General features: G+C 44.1%; 1 protein-coding gene and 1 non-coding gene across 2 annotated transcripts; both read right to left on the minus strand.

Moving 5' to 3' along the window:
• Positions 1-1,380: 1,380 nt before the first annotated feature.
• On the minus strand, positions 1,381-1,577 carry LOC121054573. The gene has a single exon (XR_005811961.1). It is a non-coding gene; the product is annotated as a U2 spliceosomal RNA (small nuclear RNA).
• Positions 1,578-6,034: 4,457 nt separating this feature from the next.
• On the minus strand, positions 6,035-8,088 carry LOC102722863 (cytochrome P450 71A1-like). Its single transcript, XM_040524210.1, has one exon. It carries the CDS (start codon positions 7,985-7,987, stop codon positions 6,419-6,421), a length of 1,569 nt encoding a protein of 522 aa, XP_040380144.1. The 5' UTR covers positions 7,988-8,088; the 3' UTR covers positions 6,035-6,418.
• Positions 8,089-15,400: the final 7,312 nt, after the last annotated feature.

Raw genomic sequence — 15,400 nt, forward strand, 5'->3', positions numbered from 1 at the left:
AGCAATGCATCTACGCACGATGCATCCATCCATGCACGCGTCGGTAGCCATCGGCCAAAACGATGGGAATAATCCGGATCAGAGTTGGAAATAACAATCTGGGTGGAGAGGAGGGATTTCACGGGGCGATTGGTTGGCTTAATCAGAGAAGAAAAAAAACCAAAGGGTGTATTTATAAATAAAAATATTTTATGAATAAAAATTTTATATACGTGTTAATAGCGATCAATGATGAAAAATAGACTACAATGAAAGACCTCCCTAAAAGTCGATTTCAAATTTAATATTAAAAAAATTAAATTTTGGTTTATAAGTATAAGAAGAAAAGAAAAGTCGTGGCTCTTCGGCATTTTAGCAGGTTACCTACTTGCTCCTTAATTCCTTATCTCATCGGTACAGGATGCCATGCTGGACTGCTGCTACCGCATCTTCTTTTGCTTGTCTTGTTTTATTTGCTTGTGTTTACTGGAGTAGAGTAGTGCTTCCACTGTGGGATGCGATTGGAGATGAGGAGGCATCAGTCGCTGGCTGCAGTGGAACAATTACAATTGGACAGTTGAAAAAGAGTTCAGAACATTGCAACCGTGCAAAACATAGCCTGGACTTGATTAGTTTGGCAAACTGTCGCTCCAGTTTAGCTGACGCTGATTGGCAAGATGCTGCACTGCTGAACTCGAGGGCGACCTCAATTCTTGCACAATTTTGACGGGTCAAGCAATCGAGCTCTTTTGTTCAGAAAGAGTAGTTTTTCCCACACTGTGCAATGCCTCTGGCTTAGTTTCTCCTTTTGGGCTTCCCATCTAGGACTCGTTAGGTAATCACAGCCCAGCCCAAATCCAGAGATGGGCCAGGAAATTTCTAGTCAATCACAGCCCATCCCAGGCCTCGTTAGAAATATGCTAGTTACAGGCCCAATCAGGAAAGTACTGTACTTGAATTGTTCTCTTTAGGCTTCAACTAGTTTGGTACGGAGTAAGCCTTATATATTACTAGTACGATTAATTTACATGGATTAATTTGAAGAAGAGAAAACTTTCGTGTGGAGCAGTAAGGCTGGATTAATGTGCATAGAATAAAAGGCACAATCTAGGTGTGGTAATTCAAATACTAATTATGAAGAATTAAAATTCGTATATCATGTAACAGACTTTAAAAAAAAATAAAATGCTCAATTTTGGAAGAGTAGCAGATTTTTCTTATATTTAATTTTAACTACTGAAGTGATTTTTTAATCAAAATAGCACATCATATATTTGTGACATGTTTACCACTGAATATACATAATTGCTTTATTATTAAATTTAATGACATGTGTATCACTGTATTTATATAATTATACTACTATTACACTTAATTAAACAGAAGTTTGTATTGATTTGGTTGGGGTGCGCCAGGCCCAGGCTGTAGTGCAACGCCTGGGCGACACGCGAGAGCCCCAGTGGCAAGCCACTGTGGCGGACCCTCCCCCACAAAAAATAAATTTAATATCGAAGTAGGCACATGGCCCACATATCAGATATTAAACTGATAAGAACAGATACTACACTTGATCTTAGCCAAAAGGCCGAGAAAGGTATGCTTTGGAACGGAGCCCTGCGCCTCATTTTATAGCGCGCGTGACCGCCTCTCCGAGCTGAACAGGCGAGGTGGTACTAAACTCTCCCTGCAAAACCAGGCAGCAGCAGGCCGGCAGCAGCAGCCTCCGCTGTGGCTTCCCGCCGTTTGGGCCCAAAGACTTCGTAGAGCCGAAGTAGTAGCTGAGCGGCCCATGACCTCGCCTTTGTTGTTTGTTTGTTTTAATTACTCTGACCAAGATGACATCAGCTTTATTTAGAACTTAGAAGGCACTACCTCCCTCCCATAATAACGTTATTTTTCGATTTCTATATCCATTCGTCTTATTTAAAAAATTAGTCACGTATAAAGTATCATTCATATTTTATTATCTAGTAACAATAAAAAAATTAATCATAAAAAAATTTAAATAAGACAAAGAGCCAAAATATTGCATCTAAAAACTGAAAAATAATTTTATTTCGGGACGGAGGCAGTAACATCTATGCATGCGGTGCCCCTGCCGTCACAACGCACAAAACCTTCTCATGTAACGGAAGGGGCGAACACGCGGCCCAACAAGAATGGACACACCTCGCCGACGCCCCAACGAGAAAGCAACATCATTAGCAACTACCGAGGTGATTGTTACGGTTTGTCATTAGAAAAAAAACTAAACGACATATTTATAAAAAAATCTTTTATATACGTATTCTAGCTATCTAAAAGTCAATGCTAAATAATCAATTTTGGTGAAAAAAACTCAAAATTAAAAATTCAAATGTTGGCTTATAAGTATAGGAAAAACAAAATAACGAGGGTGCAAAACCACGTCCATGCTGGTACAACAACGACATGCTGAAGACAACAGTATTCCACCAAAGAAGAATGGAGCAGCATCCACGGGTGGACTCAAGCCTAGAACAGCTATGGCTGGAGTTCTTGACCTAGCTTCATCGTCCCCTATAAAATTACGTAAAATCACCATATAAAATTTTTGGTTCCGTCCTTTGCCCTCGCAGCAGGAAGGCCGATGCCATCAACGATGAGCTAACATGGGTGTGGGCCGGTGGGGCATAAGTTGTTGGAATAAATTCACCGAAGGTCCCTTAACTTAACACTGAATTTATTTGACCCCTTAACCCTAAAACCAGAAATATGTACCCCTAAACTCATATAAACCGTTTAAAAAATGTCCCTCGGCAGTATTCACTTAGTTTTTGACTGTTTTTGCTGACGTGGCGTCCGGTAGGTCCCATATGTAAGGGTTTTTTTCTGTTTTGTTTTTCGTTTTCTCTCTCGTGTTATGATGTTACCAATAATCGAAGCGACCAGGTGGAGGGCAGCAGCGGGACGGTGAATCTGCGCGAGGGCCGTTTGGCACCCGGCTCGGCTCGACAGGCTCATCGACGGCGAGGGGCTTAATCAGGCGACGAGGAATTCAAGCAACAAGTAATATCTTCTGTTCTACTCAGAGGACTAGCGCATCTGCTACTTCGTGGGCAAAGGCAGAATCAACGGCATGATCGTGCTTTGCCATTTGCCAATGGAGGGAGAGCCCGGAGAACGATCGTGCAGAATCGACCTGAGAGCATGTCGGCATGGTGCTGATCAACATCGACATCGACTGCTACATGACCGTTCTCAAGGATTTTTGCTCCGGCATGGTGCAGGTGTCCGCCACCAACGGCAACAGCATCACGGAGTACACGGCGTCGGGAGTGCCCGCCTGGAGTGATGGTCGGCTGCCATCAAGTCGGCCATCATGACGATCGAGCAGCATTCCAAGGCTGGAGCGTTCTCGACCGGCGTCGGCCACATGAACCTGACGAGGGCCGCCGACCCGTCCCGCTGCCTCGGTCGTTGTACGCCACCGCCCCCGGCTTGGCCGTCCCCTTGGGTCGTCGCCCCTGCCCGGCTCTGCCCGCGTGCGCGCCAGCCCTCGCCGTCGTCGTCCTCGCGCGGCTGCATCGTCTAGCTGCCTCGACTGCCAGCAACCCAGCCTTTGCGGCCCCCGCCTAGCTGCGTCGTCCCGACGCCACCGCCCCGCGTGGTTCCGACGCACGCCCGCGCTCCGTCCTCGAGGTGCGCTGGCCGCCTCACGCCATCGCCGCGCGGCTCTGCAGCCGCCCACACCGGCTATTGCCCGCCTGCCGCATGTCGCGCCGGTCATCGTCCTCCTGCCCGTGTCGGCCGCTGCCCGTGCTCTGCCCTCCAACCGCGTCAGCCGCCGTCGCGCTCTGCCCTCTACCCTGCGCTGGCCGCAGTCACGCTCTGCCCTCCAGCCTGGCACCGTCCGTGCCCCAGCCCATGAGAGGAGAGGAAGACGAGAGAGAGAGTCCGGTAGAAGAAAGGAGGAAAAAGGAAAATTGGAAAAAAACTGACATGTGGGACCTACCGTATGCCACGTCAGTAAAACTGGTCAAAAATTGCGTTGATACCGTCGAGGGACCTTTTTTAAACGGTTTATACGAGTTTAGGGATATACATATATGGTTTTGGGGTTAAAGAACGTCAATTAGACTCGATGTTAAGTTGAGTGACGTCAGGTGAATTTATTCCTAAGTCGTTCGTCGACGCCCTTCCGGCCCAACTTTCCTAGGCCAATACACGCTAGCATCGTTCGTGCGTGAGCTTGACTTTCCAAGCCGACGTCTTCCATGTTGAGAGGAGGAACAACGATGGGTCCCACTAACTGCCACCTCATCACCAAATGGGACGAAGACTTAAATCAAACATACTCCGTACGTCGTGCCGCTACACAGTCACCGTCAAAATACCCAAAAGGACTCGACTTGGCCCGTTTAATCAAAAAGTTTTCTCAATCACATCTTATCGAATTTTTAGACAACTAAATAGATATTAATAAACATAAATAAAAATAAAAACTAGCCTCAAAAAACACCTATAAGCTAGGCTCATCTCCTCTTTTACTTTCTTCCATTTGGCTGTGGTTAGCCTGAGAAGCTTCAAGCTCCTCTCCATGTACAATTTTCTTTTTCTTCCTTTTTCTCCTTGTAACCTCTATAACGCCAACCTATTTATCATTGAAATGGATGTAAGGTAAAGTCTCCTCTACCTTCTTAGTCTAAAAAAACTAATTGCACAAATAAAGGAAAATCATGAGACAAATCTTTTAAGCCTAATTAATCCATAATTAGTCATAAGTGCTATAGTAACCCACATGTAATAATGATGATAGATTAATTATGCTCAAAAGATTCAACTCGTTGTTTTTAGACGAGCTATAAAATTTATTTTTTTATTCGTGTCCAAAGACCACTTCCAATATCCGGTCAAACACCTCATCAAAAAAACTTTGAAAACTAAATAGGACCGCACCATATTAGAGTTGGGGATACTCTATATTCGGTTCGGTCGAGAGATGCGAACGAAAATAGACTCACGGTTAAGGGATGTAAAATAAACATTTCTCGACTAAGTAAATATCGGCTAAACTCCGGTCCATTTCCATTGATGAGTCCTGATTCAGCCCATGCCACTACTGTACAAATATGTGTGGAGTACAGAGTACTTGTAAACTAAATCCCAGATGGGCTGGCCAAATAGCTCCCTCAATTATTGGGAATTTTTAAAATTTTTAATTTTATTTATTAAATAATCTACAAATTTAATTTTGCATTTAAAAAATCACAAAACTAACCTCCTCCCGTCCTCTAGGAGGGTGGAAAGGTGACGTGACAAACAGCCACACGGTCCCGAGGGACGGCTGGCGCCCAAAAATTTTGAATGCTTTTCCAAGGATTCAACATCTGGTCTACTAAATAGAAGCAAGGAACAATGACCACTATACCAAGAGAGCACTTGTGACTAATCAATTACATAGATTATACATATATTTATCAAACCGCGGGTCAATCAAAAAAATTCTCGGTTCAATCACAAAATTCTCGGGCGGCACGGCGAAATTGCATTTAGGCCCTTGACGCCCTCTGTAAGGGCGGAAAGAGCCAAAATGCAAATTTGCCGTGCGCAGTTTCAAGCCGTCCCTCGCGACCGACTGGCAGTTACCACACCTTTCCGCCCTCCTAGAGGGCGGGAGAAGGTTAGTTTTGTGTTTTTTTGAAATACAAAATTAAATTTATAAATTATTTAATAAATAAAATTAAAAATTCATAAAATTCTAATTATTGGTTCATATGAAGTACAGCTAACAAAAAATAATCAAAACGAGTCTCGGTCATATGACGTGGCATGAATGAGATGTTGACATGTTACTGGCTGCTACGTTTGTTCTAAAATATAAATAACTTTAGATTATTTAGCATGAACTAAAGAGGTGTTAAAAAATTCTATTTTAATAACTTCAATGATTAATTTTTAAAGATTGAATTAGATTCTATTTCTAAAACTCTAGAATCATTAAAATAATTATAGTAATAAGAACTCGTAAAAAATATTCATACTATGCTACTTGAGTAAATACATGAATAACGAGGACAAGTTACAACAACGTGTATCTGATTGAACCTTTATTTATTACTAGATGAACAGACAGCTCGTGGGTAGACATCCACACATGTTTATTGCATATCATAAATATAAACAGATTAACAATATAGATTAATATAATATATATCACTTCACATAATTCAAATTTAACTTGTATAATTTATAAAAGAACAAAATACATTTAAACTAGTATACTCACCTTTATAGCTATATTTGTTGTTTTGTTAAAACTCATTCAAATCAACTTTTAAAACTTTAAACCTGCATATGAGTGATATGGCTCGTGTTAATCTATTTTTTTATATTTATTAATATTTATTAATGTAAGAAAGGGATGACATTTACTGAGCCTTAAAAAATGTTTCCCCGGCTTGTTCGGCTACTTCTTGTCTTATCCGACCGGCTTGGCGACTAGCCGGAGAGGGATCCGCCGCCGCACGGTGAATCCCGGCTCGTCGGACATGTCAAGCTCTCCAGGCGGTGGAATCTCCCAGTCGAAGAGGCGGACCATGCTGGCCAGCGCGAGCTCTACGGTGGCGAGGGCGAACTGCATCCCGGGGCAGACGCGCCGCCCGGCGCCGAACGGGACGAGCTGGAAGTGGCCGCCCCTCAGGTCCACCGCCTCCGCCTCGCCGCTCCCCGGCAAGAACCTCTCAGGGCGGAAGTCTTCGGGCTCGCTCCAGGCGTCGGGCCGGCGGTGGATGGCCCACGCGTTGACGAACACGCGGGTGCCCCTGTCGACGTGGTACCCCAGCACGGTGGCGTCCTCGTCCCGCGCGCACTCGCGCGGGACGAGCAGCGGCACCGGTGGGTGGAGCCGGAGCGTTTCCTTTACCACGGCCTTCAGGTAGGGCGTGGCGGTGCTGGTGGTCGCACCGCGGGCAGGCTTGTCGGCGGCTCCCGGCGTTGCCTGGCGCACCTCGTCCTGCAGCTTCCGCATCGCCGCCGGGTTCTTCACCAGCTCCGACATGGCCCACTCCAGCGTGATGAACGACGTGTCCGTCCCCGCCGCGAACATGTCCTGCAAGAGCGACTTGATGATGTCTCTGGTGAGATGGAACCCCTCCGCCTGCCCCTGGCCGTGTTGCTGCTCCTCCTGCAGCGCCAGCAACACGTCGACGAAGTCCTCCTCCACGTCGTCCTTGCCGCTGCCGTCGTCTCTCCCCCGCCGCTTCCCCTCGTGCTCCGCGATCACCTTCTCGAGCAGGTCGTCCCACCTCCTCAAGTTCCTGCGCGCCCTCGCGGCGAAGCCGGAGAGCAACGCGTCGGCCCACGCCAGCGCCGGGAAGTAGTCGCCGAAGCAGAACCCGCCCAGCAGCGTCGCGTTCTCCTCGATGAGATCCCGGAACAGCTCGCTCCTCCCTTCGTCCTCCCGGGAGAACCTCCCAGACACCGCGCCGCAGATCACGGCGTTGGTAAACGCGTACAGCGCCTTGCTCACGTCCACCACCGCGCCGTCAGCAGCGGCGGCCTCGCTCCTGATGGCCTTCACCAGGAGCGCCACCTCCTGCTCCCTCATGGGGCCGTAGCGGTGGGAGCGGGCGGCGCTGAGGACGTGCTCGGAGCTGAGGCGGCGGACGTGCCGCCAGTGCTCGCCGTAGGGCGCGAAGACGAGGTCCTTGAACCCGTACGTGAGGATCTCCGCCGTGCTGAAGCCGGGCCGGCTCGCGAACACGTGGTCGTGCTCGCGCATGATCGCGGCGGCGGCGGCCGGGGAGGACGCCACAAGCGCGGGGACCTGGCCGAGGCGGAGCCGCAGCAGGTGAGGCGCGCCGTTGGCTGCGGCGAGCGCGCGCAGGGCACGGTGAGGGAGCGCGCCAACCTGGTGCAGGTTCCCGATGATGGGCAGTCCCCGAGGAGCTGGAGCGCGTCGCCGCCGGCGCGTGTTCCCGCCGGCGGCGAGGTAGAAGAAGCCGACGAGGAGGAAGGGGAGGAGGAGGAGCAGCGGTGAGAGCTCCATGGTTGGGCTGTTTCTTCGATATGATGCAGACTCGTTTCTTCGATTTTTCTGGAGCTCAGAAGGTGATGGCACAAATATTTCTGTCGTTCTGTAAATTAAGTCATTGCTGTCGTTCTTAATAGACTAGGGTACAAATATTTCTCGTTAGCTTGTCTACTGTCTTAATCATTTTACTAGCATATCGTACATGCGTTACAACGAAATTTTATTAAAAAAATATCATTAGCATGTTAATAAGTAGAGTTAATAAAAGTGGTTTGATATATAGATTAAAAAATAGGAGGGAGTTGGTGGTGGGTAGGTGTCAGATTCACCACCACCACTACTCATCTTTATAGTAGTATAGATATAAAAAAACTTTTATATGTATTTTCATATTTCTCATGTTTCCTATTATAAGATTTTATATTCTTGCTTAGGTTTATATGTGTATTAATAAATACATACAGACAAACATATATAATGATATATAGATGAATTTAGACAAACTCAGAAAATTTTATAATACGTAACGGAGTGAGCATTATTTTAAAAGTAAAGTATTATGAAAATAAACTTAAAAAAATAAAATCAACTTAATATTAAATCATAAAATTCAAATGTAAAATTGTAAAAAATAGGGCTACGGCAAAAATAATTTAAATCATCTTAATATTAAATTATAAAATTCAAATTTTGGTATATGCACATATCAAGTTGCGAGAGATCCGTAGATTGACCCCATCTTTTGGCTTTCTTTTATGCTTATAACGCAAAATTTGAATTTTTAGTTCTAAATTTAAAGTTAATTTTGAGGTTTTTATCGGAGTTTATTTTTCCAGAAAGTGTAAACTACGATAAAAAACCGGAAGATCATCTCCAACGACCTATCTATCTCACTCTCCAAACTAAAATTTGATAATTATGAGAAAAAACATTCTTCAATAGCCTCTTCAACAAGATGGTCTAGCCATCTCGTGGGCAAATTATTCTTCTCACTAGCCAAATTTGGCCAATCTGCTTGGGTTGCCAAACAAAGAGCTCCACTATGGGACCCACCACTTTCTCTCCTCACCGCACATCTCTTCCTCTACTCGTCGGCCGCTTCAACACCTCCTCCGGTGATCCCTTCTTCCCCGCCGCTGCCCGTCGCCACTACCGCTTGGCGCTTCGGTTCCTGTGCTGCCTACTCTGGGTCCATGTTGACGAGACGCTTCTCGCGGAGTACCTCAACCGCTGAGTGGATGCTGGCATAGTGGCATGGTCAAGGACTTCCGGGAGTACTTCGCAACGACAACCGCCGCCGAGCGCGCCACACATGCCGGGCTGGGCAAGGCCATCGGTGTCCCAAAGCTCGACGACTACTTCGTCAGGCGCAAGACCTTCTATGCGGTGATCGATGACATCAAGGCCAACACTCGCGTCCTCGCTATTGCGTAGGTGTCCAAGATCCACCGCACTGCCAATGCCTGGGCTGGCCCATAGGGCTGCCAAAAAGGCTTGAAACTCGTGAGCTGCTCGAGCTTGGCTCGCCTCAGACTTGGTTCGAGCTCGACTCGAGCTCCTAATGAGCCGAGCTTGAGTCTGATTCAAAGCTCGTGAGCTTTCTCGAGTTGAGCACGATCTTCTCACGGGTATATATATATATATATATATATATATATATATATATATATATATATATATATATATATATATATATATATATATATATATATATATATATATATATATATATATATATAAGGATGTATACACACATGTGTGTATGTATATATTATATCAACATGGATATATGCATGTATACACATATATATGTATGTATGTATATATTTAAGGATGTGTACGTGCATATACATGTGTATGATGGATGGATGGTAGAGATTGCATGTGTAGGTGAACATATGTTCTATTATGTGTGTGTATATATAATTCTAATACTATGGTTGTTTGGTAGTTTACTATTTTTAATTTTTAAGTGTGGTACTCTGATTTTGATATCATTGTTCTTTTTTTTTTTGTAATTTTGAGTTCATTGTTTTTTTACTATTTTTTATGTATGTTGGATAAGGAATTAAGAATATGTTTATTTCAAAATAAGATTAGGTGGGTGCCTGTCAGGCATGGGTATGAGCATAATATTTTGTCCGCTAAGTAATTCGGGTACTGATCGAGTATGCATTGGCGGGTATCGGGTTGGGCATGTTTATGCACTGTCCGTACGTGACCCAACCCATTGCCATTCAGCCCATTCCTAAATGTAAGATCTATTTGTTAGATTGGGGCCGTGTTTGTTGGTGCGTGCGTAAGTTAACTTACCCCGGCACGGAAAACGTAGTAATTATTACATAATTAATTAATTATTAATTATTAAAAAATATAAAATAAATTAATATGATTTTTTAAAACAACTTCCCTATAAAAAATTTTTGTAAAAAATACACCGTTTAGCAGTTTGGAAAGCGTGCGCGCGAAAAACGAGGGGTATAAGTTAACTAAGGGAGAGGGACGAACACGGCCTAGGAAGTGTAGTAGATATGCTGTTGGAGTGAAAGACAATTTTAACTCTTTGTTTTTTTGGTAAATTGGCTAAATAGATATTCAGAGAGTAAGATTGTTGGAAATGCTCTGAGTATAAGCAGAAGTGAAAATACGGGGCTAACTATGGTACTCCCTACTCCGTATTGTTGCATTTGAGAAGTAACGACTCAATCACTCAATTGGTTCCATATAACACCCGTCGTTTATTTGTTAACTTAGACAAGTCTAAAATATTTGAAACTTAATGACAGTGTTCATTTTAGGATTTAAACAGGTCAGCTAATACCACTGATATAAAAATTCTATCAATAAATTATTTTTAATTATTTAGATCACTTTTTCAACGGCTTATCGGCTGTAGTTCGATTCACAAACCATAATTATCGTGGCGATAATCACAATAATCGCACGTATCACCAAGATACGGCGGCGGCTTTTATCGATATGGTTTCTGTAAATATTGTCCCAATTAAAAAAATAAAAAGTTTAGTAGAAAAATCCAAAAAGTAAATTATGGTGACAGTTATGTTTATCCTAAACTTGTGGTGGACAAAATTTTTAGAAACGAGATATGAATCAATTAAAAAAGGGTCAAATGGTGAGAAAAAACATACTATTGTTGAGGCCCAATACGGCTCGATGTTAAGGAATTTCAATCGTTGCGATAATCATAGTAAACTACACGATAATCGTAGTAAACCGTGTGTTTATCGTAATAAAAAACATGCTTATCGTTGTATTCAAAATCACACGATAGTCGTATCAAACCATGCGATTATCGTAATTGAAGTTGCGATTATCGTCGTCTTTAAAATTGCCACGATAACCGCTCTAAACCGTGCGATAATCGTGTCAAACTGTGCGGTTTGACATCCAAAACCACGGTGAATTTTTTTAAAAAAATTTAAGTTTTGAATTCACATAATTTTTTAACAATAATCATGTTTATCATGGCTCTGCCCAGGACCGGTTTTGGCTCCTTCCCAGTTCCAACCCTGGGCTCGAGCAATCATAGCTAAGAATAATGAACTAATTTTGTATAGAAAGAGCCAAATCAACCAGCGGAACGTGTTTGGAATAAATTAAGGGGTTGTTTAGTTTGCAAAATTTTTTAAAAACATAACATCAAAACTTTAAACATATATTTGAAGTACTAAACTTAGTCTAATTACAAAACAAATTCCAGATTCCGCATGAAAACCGCGAGACGAATCTTTTGAGTCTAATTAATCGGTCATTAGCACATGTTGATTACTGTAGCACTTATGGCTAATCACATCCTAATTAGACTCAAAAAATTCGTCTCACTATTTTCTCCATAACTATGTAATTAGTTTTATTGTTTATATATATTTAATATTTTATTTAGATGTCTAAAGATTTGATGTGATGTTTTTGAGAAAAAAATTTAGGAACTAAACAGCCCCTAGTATGACGTGTTCTGATAGGTGCCTTACGGTCTGCACCACTACCCCTAGTAGTACGATTTTTCTTCAAAGAATCAGACGTACGATGATGGTGGCATGTAACGGAAATTATTGTCGTTTTCTTTGTTTTTGGAGCTTTTGTGCAGAGGATTGGCAGTGTCGTCATTAGCTCAGTGCCTCATTGGAGAGAGCCAGTTGACCTGTTTTGCTTACACATTTTTATCATTTCAGACAACCTATGTCATTAATTGTTGAGTTCTGATATGCTGACTACATCAGCCCCCGCTCCGAGCACCTGAGACATCACCGGCATCGTCTTTGCTTATAATTATTTGATTTTAAAGTTTTTACCAAAATTTATTGTTCAGTCTTGGCTTTTAAATCATGAAGAATCATATATAAAAATTTTATTCACATATTATTTTTTTGTAAATATGTTGTTTTCACACCCTACATGGCTACATCTACTCAATATCAAATCCTTATAGTTTGGTACTCATGTAACATAGCTGGTAAATTGCCCTTGGGCTTTATTAAGTTTTACAAACAATAGAGATATGTATAGGGTTATCGGCCAAATATCTTATAAATGATAAAAATATAGATAAGATAGTGGAAGCGCGAAGGACCGTGATCACACAACCTCCATAGACATTGGCTGGGGACTCGACTCCTATGGTGCCTCCTGCGGGTCCTCCTAAGGAGAGTGTGCCTATGGATCACACTCTTCCTCTAACTGAGGAAAAATATTCAATGGTTGGTACTTTGAGTACTCTCAAGCCACCATTATAACATGATTCATGCAATTAGAATTCAAGAAAGGTTAGTTTTGCAAAGTAGTTCGTCAGCCTATGTCTACCCCCCCTTTTTCTTTTTTGAAAAGTCATATTTCGTAAGGCCAGTGTAGTTTTCATGAAGGTTGTGTCCACCGAGCCAGGCTCCACCTGGTATAGTTTAACTTTATGCCCATAAATCCTCTTTCCGTTGGCATCAGTCTTTCCCCATTCCTCGGGAAGTAGACTCTCACTTAATGGCTCATGCAATTTCTAAACCATTTTAAAATAATCAGAGACTAGTCTAGAACATCACAAGTCCTGGTGCTCCTTTAACCATGAGCATGATTATTTGAATAGATTAGTTTTACTCACATTCCAGTGTATGCACACTTTACCAACAATTCACGACCTAGCACAACACATCTGCCTGTCTCGACCTAGCTTTTCAGATACACTATTGTTGCGATACCGGCTCCAAAGACTAGGTCCTTATGCACCATTTGAAACCCCTTCCGCCTTGCTAGTATTATGACTAGCCTTGGACCAGATATATCAAGGGAGGGAAGCAAAAGTGAATTTTACTTGACATCATTATCATTTCATTCTATCGTCTTTCTTCATATTCAATTAACAAACCATTATCAGAACTGGCCATGCCTAGAGTATCGCCCCACTGTGGTTAATTAATCTGCTAGGTCTATGCTCATGCAAGAAATGCGGTTGTACTAAGTTTGTTTCCTGTTGTTTTCTTGACTCAATTCTTAGCTGGCTAATGTCGACTCTATTCGTTCCCAAGAACCACCCAAATTCCAACCCTACCGCCCATGTCTAAAATCGTTAGTTTTATTATGTTTGGGTTTTCACAAAGAGTGTTGCATATTATCCGCGGTTGGCATATCATGTCATCTCCCGCCTGTTGACGATTACCTACCACCCAAAGTAATCATCTCCCATCATTCATATATAAATGAAGATGGTATGTAGCATGGTACAACTATTGAGCAAGGCTAAGTAATGCTACATAAACAACAATAAATAAAGTAGTCATACGACATCAATGGTTCATGGCATCAAAATCAAGGTGGGCTTAACAATTTATGAGTGACACTAAGCATAGCATGCATTTTTATTTGTAAACAAAACATTTCACTATAGGTATAGTCGTGGGACCTTCCGTGTTGGTGGCTGTGGGTTCCTCCTCACAAATGTAACCTAATAAATGAGAAAAGTGGTCAATCAATACACGCGTAGTACGGAAGATAAAGGGGGATGAGGAGGAGGTAGGCCTCAATTTTAGAAGATCTAGATCGTCGACAGTAAGAATGAAAGAATCATACAAACAGACTCTAGATGGAGAAGTTATAAGCCTTGGAGATTTCAATTTCAATTGAATCAAATACATTCCAAGAGTGCATTGTATAAGCGTTTCCAGAAATATTTTTTTTCTTTTTGCAAAGGAATTATCTGGCTGACAGGTGGGGCCACCCGTCCGCCGAATAGTGAAGGGGGAGGACAGTGCCATCCAACTGATAGGTAGTGCCCGTCTGCCAGCCAACCAAGGCAACGGGGAGGGGATAGACCCATTTAACTGACAGGTAGGCCCAACTTAAGTCAGACAAGGCTGAGATAGAGGGCTCCTTCCCTTCACTCTGCCGCTCGGGTGAGAGTACGTTGCCGGTGGGGCTCACAAGGCCGCACTGCGGTGTCGCTGGTTGGGAAGCATAGGGTGTGACGCTCACTGGGGTGGGGGCGGTGGTAGCCCATGTAGAGCACCCCAAGTCAGCGGCGTCGACGCCTCTCCCTTCTTGGCTTTGGCTTGGGGGAGGTGGTGGCGGGGCGGTTTTGGGCATGGTAGGAGTGATGGGGATTGGGGGGTGACGGTAGCGTTGCTGTCGGGCTCCTCTACCCTTTTGTAGGCGGCAACAATACAAGATGAAAAGGACGAGAGGATGCAGTTGCGTGGGCGATGGCGGCGATGATTGGCATCGGATGGAGTCATATGCCATATGACGTACATGCAAACATGTCCTAGTTCAAGTCCGGTGGCGTCAGCGGCATAGCCTGGACAAGGGATGTGGTAGTACAACGATGACCCCTAGGGAGACGGTGAGGACTACAGCGTCGTGAGGGTGGTCGAGCGCAGGTGGGACATATTTGACTAACGGGGCAGGCGCGATAGTTAGTGGCGCGCACGACGAGCATGACAAGGCGGGGCATGGGGAGTGGTCCGGCAAACGTGAACACATGGCTTGGATGGCGGGGCGAGGCGTCGCTCGGGCTGGTGGGTGCATGGGTGGTGCTCCTGGCTGACAAAGAAGATGACACATGGGAGTGTGTGGGTGGGCGGCCGCTATGCAGGCAATCGCTTATGTGGGATTGGGCTGAGGACTTCGATGGCCGACTGGGCCATGGGGCAACATGGTGCGTGGCGGTTGATTCGCTCGAGGTGCCGAATTGTGGGCGGCCTGCTGGGGAAGAGTTAGACGTGAAGGGGGCACGATTTTGGCCACCATGTGGGCCGAGGCGAGAGGATGGGAGCTGGACTACTTGGTGGGCTGAGTGAGCCTACGCTGACTGGTAGGCTGAGGGCACTAGCTGGGTGTGGGAGAAGGAGGGATGACAAGAAGAGAAAAAACGAGAAAACAAAAGAGAAAGAGGAATAAGAGGGAAAAGAAAATAAGAAAAAGAAG

The sequence above is a fragment of the Oryza brachyantha genome, chromosome 5, assembly GCF_000231095.2.
Source record: "Oryza brachyantha chromosome 5, ObraRS2, whole genome shotgun sequence".
Classification (NCBI taxonomy): Eukaryota; Viridiplantae; Streptophyta; class Magnoliopsida; order Poales; family Poaceae; genus Oryza; species Oryza brachyantha.

Coding starts and splice junctions, on each gene's coding strand:
- LOC102722863 (XM_040524210.1), bottom strand. CDS start 7,987: ATGGAGCTCTCACCGCTGCTCCTCCTCCTCCCCTTCCTCCTCGTCGGC.